The 17,394-nt window shown below is 35.5% G+C and overlaps 1 protein-coding gene across 6 annotated transcripts in view; it reads right to left on the bottom strand.

The window, feature by feature from the left end:
* The window catches only part of adgrl2b.1 (adhesion G protein-coupled receptor L2b, tandem duplicate 1), a 144,138-nt gene that overhangs the window by 83,324 nt on the left and 43,420 nt on the right, over window positions 1–17,394 (bottom strand). For all 6 annotated transcript variants that reach the window (XM_065262394.2, XM_065262395.2, XM_065262389.2 and 3 more), the window contains exons 3-4: window positions 12,366–12,579; window positions 3,081–3,190 (exon numbers count right to left, since the gene is read on the bottom strand). In XM_065262394.2, coding sequence (XP_065118466.1) covers window positions 3,081–3,190; window positions 12,366–12,579 — 324 coding nt within the window. The remainder of the gene's footprint in view (window positions 1–3,080; window positions 3,191–12,365; window positions 12,580–17,394) is intronic.

The raw sequence follows: 17,394 nt of genomic DNA, 5'->3' as shown, positions 1-17,394 counted from the left end.
GGTGGAAGGTTCAAAACCATACAACACAAAACAAGGAGCTGAGGACTGAGAACCAGAGCAGTCATTTACCTTTTTGCTCCACTTCTATTTTGAGCCGTGAAAAACAAGAGAATGGAAAGAGCGTCAAGGGAGAGAAAAGATTAGAACGAGCCCAAAAAACTTCAACATTTACACATACAGGCCAAGAGAGTCAAAGAGAACTTCCAATTGGGAAAATATTATACAGTATATGCAAAATGAGGTCTTCAGAGAAGAAGAAAAAAGCTTGGGTACGACAAATGTGCTAGTGAGAATGAGACATGATTCATTATATTACTATAAGTGGACCCCTAACAATAAATAGAAAAGTTTGTGATAATACATGAGGAGAAAGAAAAACAGCTATTTACCTTTAGTGATAAGACCAAGAACTATTCATAGATGCACACTTAAAGGGACACTCATTTTCCAGCTCTCCTAGAGTTAAACGTTTGATTTCTACAGTTTTGGAATCCATTCAGCTGATCTCGGGGTCAGGCAGTACCTCTTTTAGCATAGCTTAGCACAATCAATTGAATCTAATTAGACCATTAGCATCGCGCTCAAATATAACCAAAGAGTTTTCTGTAGTTACATCATGTACTAAGACCGACGGAAAAATAAGTGTTGAAATTTTCTAGGCAGATATGGCTAGGACTATATTTCATTCTGGCGTAATGATCAAGGACTTTGCTGCCGTACCATTGCTGCAGGAGGTGCAAAGATATTACGCAGTGCCCGAAAATAGTCCTCTGCTATTGAAAGTTACCAAGTGGACTATTTTCAGGCGCTGCGTAATATTATTGCACCTGCTGCAGCCATGGTACGGCAGCAAAGTTCTTCATTATTACCCTAAAATGAGAGTATAGTGGAGTGTCCCTTTAAGAAAAAATTCTTCTTCTTTCAATTATTATTTGAACAAGCCGATATTCTAGCCCAAACATCAAAATTACCCCATGATTTACTCACGCTCAAGCAATCTGAGATACATATGTCCATCTTCTTTCAGACAAACACATTTGGAGTTATTTTAGTAAATGTCCTTGCTCATCCAAGCTTATAATGAGAGAAAACGTCTGACTTTGAAGCCAAAAAAAGTGTAACCATTCTTCAGAAAAGTAATCTACACGGCTCCAATAGGTTAATAATGGTCTTTTGCGGGTAAGCAATGCAATATTGTAAGAAAAATATCCATATTTTAAACTTTATAAGGTATAACAACTATCTAACGGTAATGACGCCATTTTTGACTCATGCGATTCAGGAGACGTAAGTTACTGCATGTGAGTTGAAGATAATGACGTTACTGGAAGCTAGTTATTACAGTTTAAATGGATAATTTTTTTAAATTGCATCGATTACCTGCAAAAGACGCCTTTGGAGCCATGTGGATTACTTCTAGGAAGGATGAATGCAGTTGTTTTATGGTCCCTGTTTCCCCCCATTATAAGCTTGGAAGAACAAGAACATTTACCAAAATAACTCCAAATGTGTTCGTATGAAAGATGATAGGCATATGTATCTCCGATTGCTTGAAGTTGAGTAAATCATGGGGTAATTGTAATATTTGGTTTGAGAATCCTTTTAAGATCATGATGTAAAATAAATTCCTCCTCGTTATTTCAAAAGTTATACATTTTACAATCAAGCAACAATTTTGGTTAAGAATTATCATATGAAGAGTTCAGATGCAAAACCCTCTAAATGCATCAACGTGGCATTTAGTGGATTCTGCCAACAATTTTTGAATGAGAAAAAGCGGATTTGCAATGAAGGAATTTGATGAGCATACTGTATAATGCATCTCAAAAACATTTGGTCAATATCAACCTTATTTTTGACAGAGTATATGGGCAGTTGACCATAAATAAGACCATTATAAACATTATTTATGCAGTTTTTATGGCATTCACATTAACTGATTAGACTGTTTTCTAATGTGGACTATTTATGCAACTGCTTAATTTGTAAAATATTAATTTTAGTAATAAATCAAGAAATGATTATTAGTTACAGCATCCTCAACCTGATTTGCTTGGCTTATGAATATAACTTGGGTGGCATAACTATTGAGGTTGATCAAGCATACTTCAGAAAGTTTAAAACAAAGTATGTTCAATCCAAACGATGTTCACCACACCACTTTATTTTGTCAACTACCCATATAAAGAAAAAGTCAGATGTATCTTTGTCCGTGCCTTTCAGAAGAGAAATGTTTTCAGTACAGAATGGTGCAATATCTGAGGAAAACAAACAACAATCCAAAACCTCTGTTCGCTAGAAAAATGGAGCAGATAGGATCCTCCGCACAACCATCTGAAAAACTAGAGGCTTTCAGAATAGTGAAAATAAAACAAATCTGTAAAAGCATTGACTCAAGACAGAATATTTTATTTATCAAAACATCCGTCGGGTCAAACTGCTCCAAAATGAGCCGCCTGGACAAAGAAACAGAAATTCTGAATATATGAAGAGGAATATATGAATATATTAAACGCAGGGTAAATAGCAAACAGATGATGTGTAGGGCAATCTTCAAACAGGTTTCCTGTCATCATTGAATGACAAACATTGGCAGAAGGTCAAATGCTAAAGAAGAAAAAGGGGCTCTGTCCCAAAAACTCGTGAGCTGCCTACCTAGGGAGTATTTTTAGGTATCAAAGGTGCCCATGATGAAAGTAAGCTTTACAGCCTGAAACACTTAAATTAAAATAAATTGTTAAATTTAATAGCCAATGCCAATCTGTATTTACATACTGTGCATGCTTTCATACACTAGATATTTACTAACATCTATGACCTTTGGTCAGTCACTAATGAGGTTTCTTTGTTACCTTACAATGTAGTCACTAGACAGCGAGGCAGCTCACTACATTTTGGACCAGAAATTAAGACACAGTGAGTTGGCAAGTCTATGATTCAAAATAAATGATTTACAATCAAATGTTATATAACAAGTCTCTTAATGTTACATTTTAAACTATTACTGCTACATTATGTACAAATTAGGTATTTTGTTACCAGATACAGGCTTTGTTGAGGAATACTGTAGGATTACTTACTGTACGGCACACATTCGTACTGGACCTCAAGATACTTGTACGTCCCAGGACACGGATCAGGAAAGACATCAGATCCGGTGATGACAACGCACTGAGTCCGATTGTTGCACCTGAAAAAAGCAAGACCAGAGGAACATGTTTTCAAAACATACGAGACTACACGTGTATCACACCACATATTATAATGCATTATCAGCGATGCATATTACCGTATATTAATCATTATAAACATTAATGTCTTATAATAAAATAATATAAATAAAAATGGTAACGAAAATGGTATCAAATGCTGCCATTTTTTCCATTTTTATGAAAACCTTTCATAAAAGTTGTCTTAAAATATTGGACAATATGCGTTCTTGTCTTAGGACACCTTTGATAAACTTTTTTGATCCACTTCGAATGTTGACTAGTGTATATAAATATAATAAAATAAGTCTTAATAAAATGAACAACGACCACTGGCTGCCCATGTTTTAATTCCCATTAAATTGTATATAAGCGTACCATTATATAATATATCCTCTATAGAATCAGCGGTGTCTGGCTCTCTCTCAAGAGTTTTTTCCCTCCTACAGGGTATATGCAGGAATCGTAGAGATGAATTTACTACCTTCTTTACCATCTCCACAATATTTTTTACTTCCAACACGACATCAAGCACCAGCCCTTTTTTGAGAGGTATGCAAAGCACCACTAACTATAAGTTATAAGTGTGACACTGTCACATCCATCATACATATTAGGTACACTAATGTTTAATTGTGATCATTAAAGCAACACTATGTAGTTTTTTTTAACTTTAAATAATGTCTCTAAAATTATTTCAGTGATAGAACAACTTTTAACTGGACAAATTGTACTGTTGCTCCAACCTGAGCAGCCTCCTAGCTGCTACAAGCACACTCTGAAAGTGGCGGTGGAGGGTAGAGCACACAGCCCCGCCCCTCCCCCTGCCTGAAGAAGAGTGTCTGATACCAGGCACTGTTGCGCTTTTCAACCACATGGGGGAGCTGTAAGTCATTTTTACATGGAAACTACATAGTGTTGCTTTAAGTATTCTCATTGTCAATTGTGTTTTTGTTTTTTTTGTAGTGTCAAAATGAGTTTCAGTTGTCCTTATCTTAACCCCTAGCCCTTGAGTTATCCTACCCATAGCCCTTAGCCCATGGGTGCAAACTCATCAGGGGTGAAAAAGACACAAGCGTTCATATATATTTATATATATTTAACGCTAACGTTAATACAGTGGCAAAAATACTCATAAGCTCAATGAGAAGCAGATGCGCGGCTTGCACGCTCCTCACAACCGAAACCCTGAGCGCATAAAGCACTACTGTTTGTGTTTCTACAGCTTAAAATCACTAGATTTAAAACTGTGGTGATTAAATACGTCTACAACTGTTAAGCTTTTGTGACCACGCGCAAAGCAACGTGATGTGGGCGCGTAACCTCGAATGAGAAAATACTACGAGTTAAGTGTGTGCGCTCAGACTGCGTAAACTTCAAATCCGACTCACTCAGGTCCTGTTCAGCCTGGTCTCACTGTTAATACGTAGTATTTACACGTAACTTTAATAAACAAAAAACTTATTTTTTGTACGTTTAAATAGATGCTAAAACGTACAATGCAACGTATTTACATCATTTAAACATAGCATTATTACGTTTTGACAGCTAAAAAACGTAAAACTTTTACGTATCTTTCATTCCATAAAGATTGCTGTATAATTTCCTTTTAACCATTTTAGCGATATGTTACCAGCTTAACCCTCCCCAAACCTTACCCTAAACCCAAATCTTACCCTAACCCCAAACCTTACACTAAACCCAAACTCTTTTTATACAAAATGTTTAAATACGTAATCTATTCTTTTTATATTATGCAACGCAACGGACAGATATGTTTAGGGACATATTAGTAACAATATAGCATTCAAAAGATATTGATGCTACAGTCCTACGCAAAACAGTTTATTAAAATCATTTAACAATTTATTTATTGTGAATATTAAAATCAGTAACAAAAGTAGTTAAAATTATGATGTGCTGCAGCCTTTACATTATATAAATGTGTGTACTGTGTATAATAATTATGTATATATAAATACACACACATTTATGTATAACTTTAAGAAAAATATATATTTATATGTTAGGTATTTATATTTATACATAATATTAATTATATACAAATATAAAAATGTATATACACATGTAAATATTTCTTAAATATATACATGCATGTGTATGTTTTTATATATACATAATTATTATACACAGTATAACCTAAATTGAAAATTAATCCTAAATTGAAAATTTAAGAAGCTTCTTGAAAAAATGACACAGTTTTGCAGTTTCTAGGCAAAGGGTGACTTGGACTTCAGATGATGAAATGTATCAGAGTTTTGATTTATTTTGGATGCTTTTAGTCACCAACAAATTTCTCACAGACACAGTTTGTGCTATGTCGTAGTTTGGACGTGTTTATTATTATTATGTAAAATGGATAAAATATAAATAATAATAAATAAAATAAAAATAGGGGTTGTCCTCGGTATTTGAAAAATCCTGGCTACGGCCTGGTGTAAAGCTGTTTTTAAACAAATAAACAATTGTGAAAAGCGCTATATAAATAAAATTTTATTCAATTAAAATATTTTAATTCAATATTTAATGTTCCTTAACTTACTTATAAAGTAAATAGCCGTGTAATAAGCAAGACATCACAAAATAAGCTTCTGCAATACCAACCTGCTGCCTATACATTATCCCTTACACACCAGTAAACCAGTTTTGTGAAGATATATTCTCGCATTTTAAAAGGTTTTATTTATAACACTCCTTTTAGTTTCTGAAACAGCATGACTTCAGTTAATGGCCTGTATGAGTGAGATCTTTACATCTTAAAATGCCAAGCAACATTTCTCTAGACATCATTGCTATACGCATTCTTCCGTCGACTCTCTAAGCCTTAAAAAAAATCAAGCAGTGAATAAACAACACTTGTGTTGTACCGCTGGGAAAACTTCCTCTTTTATTCTTTCAGATGACCTTTAGCATAAAGACGGTTAACCGTCTGAATAAAAATGTGGGTGGTTTGTGCAGCCAGAGCCTTTGTATGTGCGTAGAGTAAATAATGGATGAAATTAGCGAAACTTCAATCAAGTTTCTTATGTGCACAGGAATTGGTAGCAAACAGACATCATTTAGCACAAGAGGGAGAGAAAAAGTACACCGAGCTTCTCAGCAATTCACAGAAAGTTATAAATATTTCAGAAGGTGGAAACCAAAGTCAGTAAACGTAGTGGAGGAAGTTTTGAAAGGGCATTCAGAGACATGTGCTCTCCTAAGAGTTCTTTATTTTTACTTATTTATTTGCTTGTGTACACAAACTGTGCCACGGTGAAAAATAAAACAATTTTACTTATGTTCATCAAGTTGAACCGGATCGCCAACATTAATGACATTTTTATTTATCAGAAATAAATTTGGAATGTAAAAAAGTGTGTTTTGGATAGATGGGGAAGTTAGGAAAGTGAGATTTGTGACATCCAATAGAGAAAAGAAAACTTTAAGGATTTAATGCATACTGATGAATTGTTCCTTATATGATCAGACACATGTAAATAAAAGTAGATTTTATTCTGATTTGAAAAGAGGAAAGGTGTTAAAATCTTTCCACAATCCTGTATCAGTCATTTCCATACGAATGGGACACTTCTGAAAGCGAATATCCCTTACACAGCAGTATACTGTAGGTGAAAATGAGTTTTTGGCAGACGTTATACATCCCCCATAACTTCAGGATAATACTGCTCTGCTTTTATCTTTTTTTTCAAGTGTGCATCACCGACTGATGTGATGCTCATTTTGTGCATGCACATTTTCGCATCAGGACCCAGAATAATATTTTTACACACTTTAAAATAAAAGCAGGCTAAAATGTACACTCATCTAAAGGATTATTAGGAACACCATACTAATACTGTGTTTGACCCGCTTTACCTTCAGAACTGCCTTAATTCTACGTGGCATTGATACAACAAAGTGCTGAAAGTATTCTTTAGAAATGTTGGCCCATATTGATAGGATAGCATCTTGCAGTTGATGGAGATTTGTGGGATGCACATCCAGGGCACGGAGCTCCCATTCCACCACATCCCAAAGATGCTCTATTGGGTTGAGATCTGGTGACTGTGGGGGCCATTTTAGTACAGTGAACTCATTGTCATGTTCAAGAAACCAATTTAAATTGATTTGAGCTTTGTGACACGGTGCATTATCCTGCTTGAAGTAGCCATCAGATGATGGGTACATGGTGGTCATAAAGGGATGGACATGGTCAGAAATAATGCTCAGGTAGGCCGTGGCATTTAAACGATGCCCAATTGGCACTAAAGAGCCTAAAATGTGCCCAGTAAACATCCCCCACACCATTACACCACCACCAGCCTGCACAGTGGTAACAAGGCATGATGGATCCATATTCTCATTCTGACGTTACCATCTGAATGTCTCAACAGAAATCGAGACTCATCAGAACAGGCAACATTTTTTTAGTCTTCAACTGTCCAATTTTGGTGAGCTCGTGCAAATTGTAGCCTCTTTTTCCAATTTGTAGTGGAGATGAGTGGTACCCGGTGGGGTCTTCGGCTGTTGTAGCCCATCCGCCTCAAGGTTGTGAGTGTTGTGGCTTCACAAATGCTTTGCTGCATACCTCAGTTGTAACGAGTGGTTATTTCAGTCAAAGTTGTACTTCTATCAGTCGGCCCATTCTCCTCTGAGCATCAACAAGGCATTTTCACCTACAGGACTGCCGCATACTGAATGTTTTTCCCTTTTCACACCATGCTTTGTAAACCCTAGAAATGTTTGTGCGTGAAAATCCCAGTAACTAAGCAGATTGTGAAATACTCGGCACAAACTACCATGCCACGCTCAAAATTGCTTAAATTACCTTCCTTTCCCATTCTGACATTCAGTTGGGGGTTCAGGAGATTGTCTTGATCACGACCACACCCCTAAATGTATTGAAGCAACTGCCATGTGATTGGTTGATTAGATAATTGCATTAATGAGAAATTGAACAGGTGTTCCTAATAATCCTTTAGGTGAGTGTATACAGTAATGTAGTGGATAACTGTTGAATGTCTGTATAAAAACGAGTTAAATAAAGTAAAAATTAATTGGCATCATTATTAGTGACAGATTATCCATGAATCTTTAATAAAAAAGCAATTAAAATTCAAATTAAGTCATCTGTATTAAAAACATGCCTCTCCTAAGATTTTTTACATTTTGACTCGAAACCCTTTCCTGGCCCATTCCCAACCCGTACATTTATATGTCCATCAAGTGTGCCAATCGTCAGCCTCTGAGAAAGACACATCGCAGCGCTTCTGTCAATTGCGTCTTCCTTGCATCATGTTCTTTAGCACAGTGCGGGACAGTATTCACACCACGCTCACATATCCTAGATGTTAACCACGCGACAGCTTGGCTCTGGGCAAACTCGGACCTCAGAAAGAAAATATTAATTAAGAAAAGAAATTTCATTTCTTCTTGCCCAGGGCCATAACTGCAAGTTACTCTGGCAGGGAATATAAAACACAAAACCCTGAAGGATTCCCTCTTTAAAAACCCCAGCACTGAAGATAAATAATAAGACTTAACGATTTTCTTCTCCGCCATGTTTCCATTCATAGGTAAAACAGAGCAAGCGGTACGACCTCAGATGGGAGAAGATGTGTTCATTTGCATGCAGAGGGGAACCGGCGCTCTGAAGAGACGTGCTGTATTATCGTCATTCATCCGTCAGAGGTTTAACCTTGACTCCGGCAATGTTAGTCATTCAGTAGCACGAGTTAACCAGCAGAACCAGATACAGAACAAATGAGAGAAACGGCACAGTGAATATGGCCATTTGATGTTTATGTATTAATCGGTTTAATATTGAACAAACGCTAGCTTATAAAATAACTACTTTTGTCAACATTAAAAAGCGTTTTAACATGCCAGCACTTAGATCTTCATGTCATTTCTTTTGATAAAATGACACCACTCATTTAAAATAATATAAAACCTTTACACTTTTCAAAAAGTTTATTTTTTATGTGTGTTTTTACAGCTTTCATTCAACTTGATAGCTTGTAGTAAAAAAATTACCTAGTTTTTTTTTTTATTTGACTTTTTTTGTTTTATTATTTGCCCCATCACTTTTATAATTTTGCCTGAAGTTATTAATATATAATATATTATAATATATTTCTACAATATTATTAAGTATAGATGCACCAATATTTTTTTTTCTCTGATACTGAAAGCAGATTATTTGTGACTGATATATGCCAAAACTTTGGATACTTTTTGCATTAACTAAACTCTGAAGATCACATTTTCTAAATGTGATTCATTCATATAAGACCATTACATTTACATTTACATATAGGCATTTAGCAGTGGTTCATATTTAAATATTGAACATTAAACTATGATATTTCTTTACATTTTCTATACAAAAATCTTAAAATCATCTAATTCATGTTCCCTTTTGATTGACAGAATATATCAGCCATAGCATAATATCGGCTGTTTTTAAACTATCGGCCAATGAAGTGAAAATAAGCTTTTATTGACCGATACTGATTATTGGGTGATATATCAGTGCATCTTTATTATTAAGGTTAGTGAAAATATACTGTAGCCATACTGTACAACTCGCGCCACAACAAAATTATTTAACCAACTTATTTAAAGGTGTAGCAGAGGATTTTCGCGAATTTTAGAAAAGAACCGCCTTCTCCACTTTTTAAAAAAATGCAATTGCGCAACACTCCTGATTGACAACTAGGAGGACCAATAGTCTTGATGATCCACCCGGAAAAAGAAAATCCTCCGCAATAACTTTAATTATTAATTAATTATTTCTTTATTTGTCTGTTTTAGTATCTAAAAATACATTTTCTATAAAAACTTGTTTGCGTTTCACACAATTCAATAACATGTTTCAAGCTGCAGTGTTAAATATCAAATGAAAAAAAGGTTCCCACTTTCAAAAACATTAAGTCACCAAATAACTAAACACATAAAACGACTAAGGTTGTTGAATATAATAGTTTTTACGATGCATCGTGATGCTAATGTGAACGATTAGTGCATCGATGCATAAAAACAAACAATCAATTATTAAAAAGCAGCACAGAGACTGTGTAAATGAAGCACATTTTATATTTTTGAATTCGGACAGAGGTTGAAAGTTCTTAGTAAAGCGCTCATTAAAGGAGTAGTCCACTTTAAAGATGGGGTCCATTGACTTTTCATAGTAGAAAAAAAAAATACTATGATAAGTCAATGGGCCCCATCTTTAAAGTAGACTACTCCTTTAAGCTATACAAGCCTTATCGATGAAGCCGAGAGATGCAGGAGAGTTTTTATGTGTGGCTTTGACAAAAAGGCGAAAAAGACTAGAAAAAGTGTGAGGGAGACAGACTGACTTAGTAATATTTCACGAGTTAGCATTAACATGTAATCAAAAGCATATTTCGCGTGCTTTCCAATGGGAGGGCTCCGGGCTCAGAATATTAGCACAAATCCAAAGTACCCCACTCCTTAACTGGGATAAATATCGTGAGGCGATGGGGTGGATAAGGGATGCTGCAAAAACTGTGACAGGAGACTAGAGATCTCTTTGCACTGATTGGTTGGATAACAAGATTATATCAAACTTATTTAAAAGGAAAAACTAAGGATGCAAATGCACTGTGATGCATCGAGATGTCGGATTGAATCGGACTACGGATGCATAACGATTAATCGTGATTAATCTATAGAAAAATTTAAGTTTTTGTTTACATAATATATGTGTGTGAACTGTGTATAATAATTATGTATATATAAATAGGCACAAATGCATGTATAATTTTAAGAAAAATAAAATAAAAATAATAATATATATATATATATAATAATATATATATATATATATATATATATATATATATATATTTATATATAAAGTATTTATATTTATAAATTATACATAAATATACAAATGTATATACAGTACACATGTAAAAAATTCTTAAATATATACATGCATGTGTGTGCATTTATCTATACAAAGTTATTATACACACTTTACACACATATATGATGCAAACAAAAACTTTTATTCTGTAGATTAATCTCGATTAATCGCTATGCATCCCAAAATCGGACCGTGTACATAATAATCGTAACCGAATCGAATCATGAGGCCAGTGAAGATTCACGCCCCTTGAAACTGCTTTGGCAGTCTAAAAATAGGTTCGAAAAAAACAAACAAGGTAAAAAAAATGTTTATTAACTATGTACCTTCATACTCAATAGCTGTAAAGACTTTATTGTACAATCCCTGTCCTTCACTGCTCATTCAGCTAACAACAGAACAGCAGATCACGGTGGAAGAATGCAGGCCCTAAAACGCCTCATAAAATGCTAAACTCAGATTTACAGGAGTCAGGTAGAAAATAGAGCCTTTACCAGCATCAAACCGCAACAGAGGATGGAGTTTAACCACACGTAAAGCCGGTTGTAGATGTCGCGTTCATGAAATGTTAATATATGGTTGGCTTTTGATGTCACAGCACCATCAAAGCAGCGAGGCGTGCATGGTCTGTGTATGTGTGTGTACGTTAACACACTCTGGCAGTCGCACAAGTATGTCCTGAGAGAGCCGGCGCAGGCACAAGTGTCACTAATATAAATGGTATGAGAGGCGAGCATTACTCAGGGCCGCCGCTCCGTGCCAGCGCTGCCATTTCAGCAGAGCTTTTCCAAAGCATACGGGCAGCTCGCGAGGAGGCAGTATGGAATTAAACTCCACGTAGACAAACAGCCAATGCATATTTCGAGTCTATTATGGGGAAGTTGTTGAGTTTTCCCCTCAAATCCCAAACTAATTTGTCATACGTGGACAAACAGGCAGAACAGAGCTTCATAACTTAGCGCTTATGTCAGAGCCTAATGAGGTTTCGACAAATTAAGTTTTAAAGCGGACTAAATAGGGCTTGGAAATACAAGTGGTGCATATTTATAAAAGGACTCGTAATTTTTCCTCAGGAGGAACCTTTTCATCTAAAGCATTACACGAGTTGGCACGCTAAAAGTTTTTTAGATTATTCTCAAGTCAATGGAGCATGAACAGGCCTGACTTATTTTTTATTTGCTCGGCATAATTCAGCATCAAGCCCAAATCGGAAGCGTGGAAACAGCGAGAGCGATGCTTGGCAAATGGCCGTTTACCTTTGAGATATGATTTTGTAGGCGTCAGGGAGGTAGCAGTTAATGTTTTCCATCTGGAACGGGTCAGCGTCGCAAATCTTGTCGTCTGTGCGGCCGTAGTTGGCAGTTTCTATCATGATGACATCACTCCCCGGGCAGCGGAGATCGATGGGGTAGCCCTCGCATGACAGCTCTCTCCGCACCAGGCCAAATGGTAAAGCTGCCCGACTGAAAGCTTTGGAAAAAGGAAATGAAAATTAGCTTTGACATCTTACAAGAACAGAACGGTTTAGACATCAACAATATGGAATAGCAATAAGAAGCATTTACTGCTGTAATTTGACAGGAATGTAAAAAGTATATATTACAGTAAGCTAAAACTATATATGCTATAGCGTGCACTAGTTTTTTTTCTGAACGTTTTTATACATAAAGCATACATGGCATGGATTGTGTCAACTGCAGCATTTCCTTGTTTTGTCTTGGTGAGGTATTAATTGTGTAAATATAGTCTTTAATGAATGAAAACTGATGGAACAAAAACGACGAAAACAAACAATTTGCTTTAGGGCTTGTGTAAATGCGGCCTAATAGAGCCATCTCTGTCTATTATACTGTAAAAATTAAACAAACAACAAAATTGGCAAGGAAATTAGAAAACCATTCACTGCTCTTAATGAATCGATTGGTTCTTTGTTATTGACTGTTTACTTGAATAATTACTTGAAATGAAAACGCTAGTGACTGTGTAGTACTGTGGTACAAAGATAAGTTTGGTGCGAGAAGCACAATTATTAACATTACTGATATAAGAAATCTGTTTTATTAAGACTGGATTGTATACATGCTTGCCGGATGAGATAGTGGACTGTTTATAGGGGTAAAATTGTGATTTTAGTAGTTTATAAAAGACTATCTTGATCTTACAAGTAGGGTTGCATAACGATTAATCGCGATTAATCTATTGCAGAATAAAGGTTTTTGTTTACATCATATATGTGTGTGTACTACTATGTATAATAACTTTGTATAAATAAATTCACACACATGCATGTATATATTTAAGACATGTTTACATGTGTATACATTTGTATATTTATGTATAATTTATATTATATATAAATATAATATTTTTTATACATGTATGTGTGCATATTTATATATACATAATTATTATTCACAGTTCACACAAATATATGATGTAAACAAAAACCTTTATTCTGCAATAGATTAATCGCGATTCATCGTTATGCAACCCTACATACGAGAATTCATACATATTTTACAAGTTGGCTAAAGGGGGTCACACACCGGACGGGCAGCTCAGCACCGTGTCGAGTCGCGTCTAGGACAACTCGGAGGTATCGTAGAACCAAAAGTGCTCATTAAATAGCACGAGCTTCGTCAGATAGCGTCTACTTCAAAATGCAAAATATATGTTAGCAGCCAATGTTAATCGTTAATGATTTGCGACAAATATGATGTTATTTAACGTTAAACTATATGAGTGGCGCTCTGTGGCACGACAGGGATTTGAGCAACTTTCTGAGTTGTAGCTGGGCGCCGCGGACAGGCGCCACCTTCGAATTCTTACAAGGTTAATCAAGCAAAATTTAACAATTATCATAAAAAAAACACTAACAAAACCCTACCCCTAACTCCGCTCATAACTCCAACGTCACAAAGGTCAAGGCAAATCGTACAAAAATGTATGAATGTAATTAGCCACCTCGTAAAATTGTACGAATTGCCATGGGATAGCATTGGAAAGAAAGAAGGCCCAGAGAGTTTTTGCATTAAATTGTCGGTAAAAGCAAGTTTACCAATCCAAGCCGTCATCTTTTTAAACTGTTAGTTCAAAGCAACTAAAAGGCATTTACTGGTTGTAAAACAGATTTTGTTATCCATCTGCCAAATGATTACTAAGACGAAGCCAGAGCTCAGCTAGCTTTGTTAAGCCGTATTTGTCATAGATATGTATACATATATACGTCATTTAATCACTCCATACTGTATTTATAGCTCCGCCGTAAAAATACTATTTTTTTCTAAAATAACAGACCGCATCTCTACTGTCCATAATGTCACTACATTGTTCTTAAATTGTTTTTGCGCACTGTGCCCTTCCTTCCAGCAATATGAAGTAGATGGGTCAGCATTTTTTTCTGACTATATAACATGTTAACCCAAACATACATTAATGCTTCCTGACTGCCATAATGTGTGACAGATCAGCAGATAAACGAGAAAACATTTACCCAATATGAAAATTATACGTTGATTTGCTTTGCATGCCCTCAAAAAGCCCATCATACTATATAATATAATGATAACGTGCCATGCAGAGGCTGTAGTTATGATGTCTGCCATACTTTCCTATGATGCATGGTTAAAGTTAGGGGTGATGTGAAGGATATTACTGACCAAAATTTGAAGAGATGTTTACTATTGACCTGTCACAGATTATATATTTATATTTATCTGATATGCCAGGCAAGTACAGAGCACATACAATTTTGCAAGGAAAAATATCCATATTTCAAACTTGATGAACTGTAAAAACTAGCTTCCGGTAATGTCGCCATCTTGGACTCATATGATTCCCGTGAAATGACAGCAGCTATTATAGTTTATAAAGTTTAAAATATGGATATTTTTATTACAATATCGAATTGATTACTTGCAAAACACTTTTATTATCCCGTTGGAGCCGTGTGGATTCCATCTGTGAAAGATGGATGCACATTTTTGGGCTGCAAAGTCTGAATTTGTTCCCTGATCCCTGTTTTCTACCATTATAAGCTTGGAAGAGCAAGGACATTTACTAAAATACCTCAAAATGTGCTCGTCTGAAAGATAATGTATCTCAGATTGTTTGAGAGTGAGTAAATCATGGGGTAATTTTGATATTTGGCTTGAGTATTGCTTTATGTCCTTATACTAAGGCAGTAAAATAAAGACAAAATGAATAATAATAGCATTCTCATAATCGCATGTATTAACAAAGGGCTGCATAACGATTAATCCCAACTAATCGTTTGCAGAATAAAAGTTTTATCATATCATATAGTGGTTGACTGATATGGTTTGTTATGGCTGATGCCGATACCGATATTAAGAAAGCTATATGGCCGATTGACCGATATAACACCAATGTTATTACAGTAAATAAAATACAAAAAACATTTGTTATGCATAACATTTTACTGGCCGATTGAAAAAATGTATCCGCAGATGCCAATAATAAAAAAATCCAAATATCGGCCGATGTATCGGCCTCTGCAATATATTGTCGTCACTAATATCATATATATATATATATATATATATATATATATATATATATATATATATATATATATATATATATATATGTGCATTGTGTCTAAAAATTATGTATTAGGGATCGACCGATATGGATTTTTCGGTGCGGATACCGATTTATGTTTCATCAGCCTTAGCCGATGACCGATACAGGCTGCTGATTTTCTTGAGCCGATATTTGGACCCGATACTGCTTTTGCTCACTCAATTTACATCATAAAAATGACACGATGATGCCAAATGTTACAAGTCTCAATTTTAAAAAAAAGAAACATTTATTGAACTTAATTTTTTTTTTTTTTTACAAAAAGTAAAAACAGGCGAGGGTCCTATGGAACCATCTTTCGAATGTTGTCATGGAAAGGTTGTTTGTTTTAAGTCACATGACCTGCAATCGCTTGCGGCTTCCAGCACTTGAGTATCGACCGATGCCGATACACATAAAACTCCCAAATATCGGCCCGATATATCAGTCTATCACTTTTATGTATACAGTATATAAACACATAAACAAACATGTATAATTTTAAGAAAAAAAAAATATTTATATATGAAGTATTTATATTTACTGAAAACAATTAGTTGCGATTAATCGGTATGCAGCCCTACTTGGCTAAGTGATGCCATGTTTAACAAAGCATTCACATAAAATGTCCAGTAAATGTACTTTTCCCGCAGTAGTTATTTTATCTAGAACAAAGCACTCACATACCTCATATGGGTGATATACTATTGCCGCAATAGTTAGCCTGTCTGGAACCGAGCTGACTTAAACCACTATAATGTATGACACTTGCATTACATACGAACGGCCCCTACGCTAATAGAATTCTGTTTTTGTCTCCCTGTCTCGTCCTCGACCCCGAGGACAATGAGACAAACAGACCCAGTTCCTGTTGCTGTGAGGGTCATCGCACCACTGATCTACTGACCGTCCTTCAACGTGATGCCCAGCCGATGCGCGACCAACGACCACCGGCTGAACCAGTTTAATCCGCTTACCCGCTTCCTATCCCTACCGTGTCTATATATATAAATATATATTAATTTCTACCAAGGGTTTTTGTCCTTCTAGGAGTTTTTCCCACCGGGTTTTCTCGTAGGGTTTTTTTTCGTCCCAGGGAGAGTCAGCCAACTTTGGCTTAACTTAGCACTTTACTGTATACGTTACATTATTAATACGCTCGCTTGTACGGTTTATCCTTAGCCGCTATATTCTACTTCTTATATTATCTATTTATTTTCTGAGTTCTCCTCTACATCTACTCATGTAAAGGTGCTTTGCAACAATTAACAATTGTGAAAAGCGCTATATAAATAAAATTGAATTGAATTGAATTATAGAAAAGATATAGAACATCTTCAACACCCAATAACAACATACAGTTCACCACTGCATATTAACATAATCAAAATTTAACTGTAAAGAAACAGTCTGTTTGTATCTTTCCTACAGTAGTACTTAAGTATTTGTGGATGAAATGAGAACGAATAAGAAGAGGAGAGGGTGAGCGAGAAAGCATGAATCTCAGCAGCATGAAGTGTAATTTAATCTATTTTACAGTCGTACCGATCGAAACGGAGACTCGCCTGGAGTCCACACAGGACTAAAAAAATCTATATGCCGCGCTTCGCACATTTCAGTGCAGCCAAATAGCTGTGTTTGGGGAGAAATTTACTCTTTTTCTCAATTGTGTTCTGTTCAACAAATGATTCGGACACATTT

Source organism: Paramisgurnus dabryanus, chromosome 6 (genome assembly GCF_030506205.2).
Source record: "Paramisgurnus dabryanus chromosome 6, PD_genome_1.1, whole genome shotgun sequence".
In the NCBI taxonomy this organism is placed as follows: Eukaryota; Metazoa; Chordata; class Actinopteri; order Cypriniformes; family Cobitidae; genus Paramisgurnus; species Paramisgurnus dabryanus.
This window is presented reverse-complemented; position numbering and strand designations above follow the sequence as displayed.